General features: G+C 56.0%; 1 protein-coding gene across 1 annotated transcript; it reads right to left on the bottom strand.

Moving 5' to 3' along the window:
* Positions 1–4,284: 4,284 nt before the first annotated feature.
* On the bottom strand, positions 4,285–8,286 carry CD248 (CD248 molecule). The gene has a single exon (XM_081175427.1). The coding sequence runs from the start codon at positions 8,142–8,144 to the stop codon at positions 5,988–5,990; it is 2,157 nt and encodes a 718-aa protein (XP_081031553.1). The 5' UTR covers positions 8,145–8,286; the 3' UTR covers positions 4,285–5,987.
* Positions 8,287–8,993: the final 707 nt, after the last annotated feature.

The following is an 8,993-nucleotide window of genomic DNA, read 5'->3' on the forward strand; positions in this document are numbered from 1 at the left end:
AAGGGGACTCTGAAGGGCAGCTGCCAGAGGATGGAGTAGACTAGGGGTGGCGAAGATTTTCCAGCCTGAGAACCACATTACTTTCAGGGGCACACATGCCAGTGTTGGGCAGAGCAGTGGATATAACTTTTACCTTTTGCACAGTAGGCTTGTTTTGACACTCTGTTCTCCGTCCAGGGAAGCAAGGGGTGTGGGAGATGAGCAGCCAAAACTAATAAATGCATATTCTTGCTAGTTATCATGAGAAGGGAACAAGTCCACAGAGCAGTATGGCTGATAGGTAGATACTCAGACCATAGAAACGCAATTGGTAGAGAGGACTATGTGTGATGTCATTTCCCCAAAGGAACATGTCATACTTTCTCTTTCTCTTCCTTTGAACCTGTACTGGATTTGAACATAACCTCTGCTTGCTACAGCTTTAGACACATGCCTGAAGCTGGTTACACTGCAAATAGAAGTATTTTGCCTGCATAGTTTTTACTGCTGCCATTGCTGTCAACCAATGCATGATTACAAAGTAATTTTTTATTTTTAAACTTGCTTCCCAGGTTGTTGCCCGATTCTTTGTTAAGCAGGGTAAGAAGGGGAAAGCCAGCTTACTTCATTTGACTGGACTTGCTCAAAAGAAGACACCACAGCTTAATTCCTACGCTTTTAAATTTTGCTGACAAGGATGGGATTTTGAAACTCTCTTTAAGCCACACACATGGAGGGTCAATTTGCAATTGATATCTCTTCTCCTGCCCATTAAAACCTATCCCACAAGGGGCATGGTCAAAGTTTGGTGTTTGTTTGGTGGAGTTTTGGGGTTTTTTTAAAGGCTTTTTCAAAGGTTTCCAGAGGTTTAGAGGGTGTTTGCAGGCTTTTCCAGTGGTGTTCCCAATATACGTGATTTCCCTGCGTAAATGGGGAGTTGCCTTTAAATGTAATCAGTGAAAGGGACTGAAGGGAGGGTGCAAAAGGAATGCACTTGTAACCCCTTTTCCACACCCTTCCCTATTTCAGGGCTCAGTTTCAGAACATGTGAGGTAATGTCAACAGTGATCCTGAGCATGCAAAGAATGCCCTTCCTCGACTTCCACTTAGTCATTAATTCATGAGAAGCTAAGAAGGGCTTGACTGCTGGATCAGGAAAAAGGCCCATCTATAATTGTGGACAGATGAAAGCATTAGCAGGATTTTAACCACACTTGTAAAGTAACAAAACTTATGGACAATTTAGACTGATGGAAAATTTGGGTATGAACTGTAAACATTGTTTTTAGGAACCATGGAGGGGATAGGGTCTCAAGATTCAGAGTAATCTCATTTAATGGATTCTTAATTGATTTTGTTATATGTTTATATATATATATATTTAAATCAAATAAAAAAAATTACAACAAAAAAAGGGAAAAGGCCCATCTACTCCACTGTTCTCACAGTGGCTGGCCAGACATGGGCATAGCCAAGATTTTTGTGGGGGGGGGGAGCCTCAGTTTGCTATGTATTTTTATTGATTTGGGGGGGCAGCTGCCCCCCTCCAGCTATGCCCATGTGGCCAGACGCCCGTTATGGGAAGCTGAATTTCCCAGGTGCCCGTGGGAAGAACAAATCCAGACTTCCAAACCTCTTACTCCCCCAAATAACTCTGGAAACACTTTCATGCCCGTTTGAAATCAAGGTTCCCATGCCTTTTAACAGCTGCTGCAACAGCAGGCATAAATTTAACCGGTGCAGTGTGTATCTCCCCAATAAAGTATGACAATGGGGGGGGGGGGATGAAAGTCCTGCAGGATCAGACCAGAAGGGTCCCGTCCAGTCCAGCATCCTGTTCTCACAGTGGCCAACCAGAAGTCCATTCTGGGATGCCTGCAAGCAGGCCCTGGATGCAACTGCAGCCTCTGTCCATAGAGATAGGAAGCTCTACTGGATGAATTTCTGCCTGTGGTGCAGATGCTGTAGCCACAGAGCCCCTTTAAGAGGGGGAGAGGGACCCATGGCACCCCTATAAGGTCTGAAGGGTGATGGGGGCACTGGGACGGGGCCTGTGTGGGGAGGGGGCAGCCCATCCCTTCCAATGTAAAGCCGCTGCCCCATCTGTTCCTTATTAAAAGTCTCCAGAAAGCTCACATTCCACCCTAAGGCTGATATTAACCCTCTCTGCACCATGTGCAAGGCAAGCACATTCCTGCCAAGTGCCCCCACACCACACCACCCCCAAGAAATTGCAGAAACTGCAGGAACTGGGCCTCCTCATTCTAGCCACACATCTTCAGCTTTAACTCATGTTGAATTTGCCTGGGAGAGGCTTGGGTCTTCTTCTTATTTCTTTTAGGGGGAGGGGGGTTTCTGTATCACGCTTGGTTTAAGGGGAGATATTTGCGGGTTTTGTGGGGGGAGAGAAATAACAGAGCAGGAGAGCTAAGTGTCCCCAGACACCCGACACTTGCACACTCCAAAAAATATTGGCGTTCTGACAATGAAGAGGAGGGATGGGAAGGAATGAGTTAACAGGAGGGGCTTGGAGGGGCATGATCTGCGCCCCCCTAATAGCACACATTCCTTACAACCTCACAGATCCCCCCATCTCCTCAGTTTCCTTAAGGTCCAGGAATTGAACAAGTTCTTAGATCTCCCTCTCTAAGTGCCACAAAGGGTTAATGTATTCCAGAGTTTGTTGGGTGCCCCACAGCCATCGAGCCCCCACCCCAAAATTAGGCCAAGAGTTGCATTGCCACCACACCCATCCATGCAAACTACAGCCAGACTTGGTTAGGCTGACTCATGCAGGAGTGTGTGTGTGTGTGTGTGTGTGTGTGTGTGTGTGTGTGTGTTATAGCAATCCTGCTGGGGGTGGGCTGGGAATAGGAAGAGGGGGGTGGCCTTCTTCATCTGCTGTGATCTCAGTTTCTCTGGCTTGCTAAAAGCTACTCTCACGCCCTCAGCACCCACAGTCTAGGGGGGTGAACCTAATTTTTGCCCCAGAAACTGTGATGAACAGCAAGCTCAGTTCTGCAAGCAGCTAAAGGATCATAAAGGGGCAGAAAGCCTCTAGGCATGAGCGGAGTGTATTCCATTCACCTCCAGCTAGCTACATAAACAGACACATCTGATGTGTTTTTTTTTAAAAAAAGGGGGGGTCACATCTTACTGGCTTTGATTTCTAGGATGGCTTCTCTGGGCCTGGAAGCCACAGCAAGTCAGCAAACCGTGAAAGCCAGTTTTCTGTGTGGTCCCTTTACACTAGCAAAGTGACTACCTCTCCTCAAATGTGCAAAGCTTAGACAGACTCTCACCAAGTCCACTGTTCCCTATTTGCAGCCTGTCGCCATTTCCCCTGACTTCCATCTTAATTGGGCTGCTAATACTTCAGAAAAGGGGTGCGTGTGGATATGGGAGACAATGATGATGAAGACCTCCGGGGGATGGGATGCGGTCCAAGTTATCATCCAGACTTCCCCCCCCCCTTTCTCCAAAACTAGGGGCTATCAACAGGGCAAGCCGTGGGAAAGATCCTGGGAGGTCGCTGTGTCAGTTGTGGTCGATGTTTCTGGAAAACCAGGTCTTTAATTTTGAAATTATGGGGTCTGGAAGAGAGGCACAACCCTCTCTCTCCTCTGCTGTTTCTCCCCTGGAGCCTGATCCCACTGGCCCCACTCTGCAAAAAAAAGAAGCAGCCCACTAGTTATTGTCCCTCTCTCTTCCATGGGTTCCCAACCCCCCTTGTCAATATATTATATATAGCATTAGAATGCATGGACCTTTATCTCCCTTAAGCTCCATTTACTACTGTATGTATTTTTGCACATTTATATTGTAAACCGCCTTGTGGTTTTCTGGCGGAGGGCGGTATAGGGATTTAATAATAATAATAATAATAATGATTCCAGACTTGATGAGGTGCCCCTGGTCACTAATCTCACCTTCCCCTTCCTCCTCTTAACAGACCAGAATCCACTTGCTTTCCAGAGAAAGAACCAGCACCCAGATCTCCTGATCTCCCTACCACTTGGCATATTACTACTCTTCAGCCAACTAGTCCTCATGTCCCACCAATGGCTACCAGCCGGCCCAGGACTCTAAAAGGGGTCACTGTTGCCACCCCCTAACCATTGCAGCCCCCCACTAACCTAGGAGGAATCTCCCTGCTCTGAATCTGGTCACCTTAACCTAATTCTGCCCTGAGCGCTATAAATATGGGGTCCTCTCAGCCACTCTCTCTCTCTTTCTTACCCCCCACCCCGTTTCCTCCCCGCCCACACCACCACCACCAACTGTTCTCATAAGACTCTCCTCTCATTCCAGCCAGGTGGAGGCGCCAGCCCTTTTATTGGACACACTGAAGAAAGAAAGAAAAGAAGAAGGAACGGGGGGGGGGGGGGAATGAAAAAGAAAAAATAACCAAGGGGGAACAATTCCCCCACAAAGGAAAAGTACATCAGCAGTCACGATCAGTGCAGACCCTTTCCTGGCATGCAGAGATCTGCATTTCCAACCCCCAGCCCACCTCGGCCCCTCCATACTTCCTTCCTCCCTTCTACCCACCCTCCACCCCACACCTCGCCTCTTTGCAACAAGACACACATGTACCCTGCTGGCACCTGGGAAAAATCTGTCCTCCTCATTGGAGTGTTCTTTCTGAATCTGCCTCCCCCCTCCACTGCGTGGGCCTGGAATGCACTTCTTTTGCAAAGGGGGCGGGCGGGAGGGGCGGGTGCAAATCATGAATTGGGGTCCCATCCCAGCGTGGGCCTTTTCCTCATCCCACACCCCAACTCAAGAAGGGCATGGAGTTTTTTGCCTGCAATGAGAGGGGTTCTTGTGACCCAGAGGCTTCAGCCCAAGAGTGTCCCTCCTCCCTCCGGCCCCTCTGACCAGATGGACAAGGGGGTGGCGTGGAGGGGGAGAGGCATTGGTGTGGGCCCAGCCTCCCCCAGCTAGATACCCCTTTTCCTAGCTTGTGTGCACTCCAGGGGCATTAAAGGGGTCATTGGCATCCTGAGGCAAAGGAGCCCATTCCTAGGGGCCCGAGGTCCCTTCTCCCCACCCCAATAAAATATCTGAGTGGGCTGGGCTCCCCTAAAGTTGCTGGGTGTTGCCATTCAAATGGTGCGTGCGTGCCTCGTCTTGTGATCGTGGGGCAAGGCTTACCTGGGCCCCCCAATATGTTATTCAAGTCGGCACCCCTGTCCTGAGGTGACAGTGCGTCCCCAACTAGCAGGGTGTGCTCTGTGTGGCAGATCAGAGAGAACTGTGCACCCCCCACCCCGCCCCCCAAGGTGTTGGGGAAGGGCGAGCCTCCCTGGCAGAGAGCGCAAATGCAACAGGACTGGTTATGTTTTGAAGTCGCACGCCTCTCCATCTGCCGAAGGCTTCGCCCCCATCCCCATAAGACCCCCAACTTCAGTCTCAGATTGCCCAACTGTGCCCCTGGAGGAGGGGGAGGGAGGATTCTGCGTGAAACCCTGGAGAGGCGCTGCCCGTCCAGTGCTGATCTGGAGGGACCCCTGTTCTTAAAGTTCCTGGTTCAGACGTTCCCAGCATTGTATGGCGTCTCTTGTGTCCCAGCCAGGGAGGGACAGCTCTGGTCCAGTGTCAAGAGTCTCTTTGCCACAGCAGCCTTCCAGCTGGCCTGGCCTGGACCCCTGGGCTCTCTTCCCAGTAGCTCAGGGACAGAACATCTGCCCCACATTTCAGGAAGTTCCAGGCTCAATCCGTAGTGGCATCTCCAGGCAGGCCCGGAATTATCCCCCATCTAAAACCCAGGAGAGCTGCTGCCAGTCCGTGTAGACAATACTGAACCAGATGGACCAATGACCGGGTTCCTACGTTGCTCCAAGCCAAGTAAGAGGCCTCTGTCGTTTCCTGGTTGTGGTCAGATATAACTGGCCACATGTGGTGTTGGTTTTCTGAGGATCCAGCTTTCCTGCCAGCTGTGAGCAGCGGAGTGTTCTGTGCCAGCCAGGCGTGGGGGGGCACAGCGCAGCTGGCCGGCCCAGGGCTCAGACGCTGGTTCTGCACGTGGCCGGCTGGCCGGGCCTGGAGGCCGTCGGGGGAGCCCCTTTGCCCGCCGAGCTGATCACCCACCGGTAGCACTGGGTGACGCTGCGGCTCTTGGCCTGGGCACCGCAGCGGGTGCAGTAGACGATGCCCAGTGCCAGCATGATGACCACGAAGACGCAGATGGGCACCAGCAGCGCCACCAGCAGCCACCGGTCATCCCTCCGCTGCCGCCCGGGCGCCCCGTCGGGGGTTGGAGTGGCGAGGGGAGCAGAAGTGGGGGGCGCTGCTCGGACTCCCCCGACCACCGCGGGACTCTCCTCCTCACCAGGCGAATCAGCCGAGACGGGAGGGCGGTGGAAGGGAGGCGGAGCGATCGTCGGAGCGAGCGGGGCCGTCGGGGATGTGGGATCCGCCAGCAGCGAAGGGGGACTCGGGGTGTCTTGGGGGGCGTCCGTTACGGGGAACGGGGATCGGGAGGCAGTGGGGAGGCCCCAAGCAGCGGTGGGGGTGGAGTTGGGGGGCATGCGAGAACGTCGGGAGGAGGGGCTGGCGTCTAAAAGGGGCGCGGTCGACTTCGGGTTTGGGGGTTCCGTGGCCGGCAGCATGCGGGGAACCAGGCGGGGGTCTGCGGGGAAGAACGGAGAGGCGACTCTGGCGTCCTGGAAAACGGAGAGGTGCTCGGAAAGGGCCAGGTTGTGATCGCTGTCATCCTCTTCCTCGACGCCGTCCTCGAGCTCGCCCTCCATCTCCAAACCCAGCCCGTCGTCGAGGTGGTGTAGGAAGCCGGCTCCGCGGTAGCTCTGGGCGGTGGCCATCGGGGGTGGGTGGGGCGCGGGGCTGCAGGTGATGCCGTCGGGCTCCAAGTCGTAGCCCTCGGTGCAGTAGCACTCGAAGCCCCCGACGTAGTTGACGCACATCTGCTGGCACACGCCGGGGATCTGGCACTCGTCGGTGTCGGCGCAGCGGCCGGGCTCCTCCTCCGACGGGCTGAAGCCCAGGTGGCAGCGGCACACGAAGGAGCCGTCGGTGTTCTCGCACTGGTGCTCGCAAGGCGCCTCCGCGCACTCGTCCAGGTCCTCGCACAGGTGCCCGTCGCTGCCCAGCTCGTAGCCCGCGGGGCATTGGCACCGGTACCCGTCTGCCGCCTCCCCGTCGGCCACGCAGCCGAACTGGCACGGGCGGCCCCGGCAGGCGTCTCCGTCGGCGCCGCCGTCGTGGTGGGTGTGGGAGGCGCAGGAGTGTCCGTCGGGGAGCAGGAAGTACCCGGCGTGGCACTCGCAGGAGTAGCCCGAGCCCTCGTCCAGGCAGAGCTGCTGGCACCCACCGTTGTCCCCCTCGCACCAGCTGTGCTGATAGACGGCCTCCCGGCACAGCGGCGCGTCCTTGGACCAGGCCACGCTGCCGTCCTCCTTCTGCATGCACAGTACCGACACCGCCGGCCCTGCCCGGCCGCAGGTCACGGCAGCCACCGTGCCGAAGGGGACGTAGCGGAGGGCGCCGCTGGCCGGGCCGAACGGGGTGCTGTAGGCGACCGTCGAGGCTCCTCCACCTCCTCCTTCCTCCTCCTCCTCCATCTCCTCCTCCTCTTCCGCCAGGCCCGCGCACATCCCCTGGAAGGAGAAGCGGCAGAGGTAGCCGTCGACTGGGACGGTGCACGAGCCGTCGAGCCACTGCAGGTCCAGCTCGCCCAGCACCACGCACCGGGGCGCAGCACAGCTGGGTCCCCCGACGCCGCTGCTAGGCGAGCGCGCCCAGTTGGTGTAGGACGTGTCTTGGTCGCCCGTCGTCCAAGTGAAGCCCCGCAGCGGCCGTTGCGGGAAGCACTGGCGCGGCTGGCGCTGCAGCCCTATCCAGAGGAGCCGCTGCGGGCCTTGCGCGTGGCCGCCGCCCCCTCGAACATCGCGGAGCAGCTCGGCCACCTGGGCCGCCTCCTCGGGGTACTTCAGCGTGGCCAGGTTGCCCCCCAGCTCCCGGCACCCGCGCCAGGCGTCCAGGAAACTGCGGCGCTGGAAGTAGACGGCGTAGCAGCCGTCGGGGCCGCAGGCGGCCTGCGCCTCTTGCGCCCCGGCGCCGGGAAGCCGCCAAGCTACAAGCAGCAGCGCCAGCAGCAGCAGCCGCGGCCTGGGCCGTCCTCGTCCTCCTCTTCGCCGGAGCATCGCTCTGCCTTGCCGCGCCGCTGCCGTCCAGCGCTCTGACAGCCCGGGGGCCCCCCATTCCCCTTCCTTTCCCCTTTTTCCTAGCCAGGGTGGGATGGGGAGGAGCCGCAGACGGAGCGGGCGTCCCACTCCCCGCCTTTGCCCTTCTAAGGCGCCGATCTGAGCCCCTGCCAGGAGGGAACCGGAGTCGGGGAAGAATAAGAGAAGGAGGAGGAAGAAGGAAACATCCAGCCGCGGCGGGAGAGCGGGAGGCAGGCAGGGAGGGAGGCCACAGACAGACGGAGAAAGACCCCCACCCGGAATCCTGCCCCGGCTACTTAGCAGAGAGAGACTCGCAAAAGCAGCCCGGACCCTCTCAGTTCTTCTCTATCTTCCTCCAGCCCCTTCTCTTGCTCTCTAACTCAGGTGGGGAGCTTTTTTCCAGACAGGGGGCCACATTGTATTCTGGGTGACCTTCCAAGGGCCGCATGGTGAGTGGGGCCACAGGCAAAAGAGCACAAGGAGAACCCTCAGGTCCCCCACCCCTGCTCTAACCACTAGGTCCAACTTTATTCTGAGCCAGTGTGACCTCAGCTGAAGTACTGTGAGTGCAGGATGAGAAGTCCAGAAGCAGATATAGACAAGTTGGTTCAGCGTTGGATCATAGAATTGTAGAGTTGGAAGGGACCACATGGGTCATCTAGTCCAACCCCCTGAAATGCAGGAATCTGTTGCCCAACATGGGACTTGAACCCATGACCCTGTGATTAGGAGTCTCTTACTCTAATGACTGAGCTATACTGATTCAGCCCCCAAATGTAGGCTTGGGTTTAAAGGGGGTCTGGAAAGGTTGCAAATACCTTTCTCTAG

This window comes from Podarcis bocagei, assembly GCF_964188305.1.
Source record: "Podarcis bocagei genome assembly, chromosome: 16".
Lineage (NCBI taxonomy): Eukaryota > Metazoa > Chordata > Lepidosauria > Squamata > Lacertidae > Podarcis > Podarcis bocagei.

What these genes read in the sequence shown, in the direction of transcription:
- CD248 (XM_081175427.1), bottom strand. Translation starts at nt 8,144, where the DNA reads ATGCTCCGGCGAAGAGGAGGACGAGGACGGCCCAGGCCGCGGCTGCTG.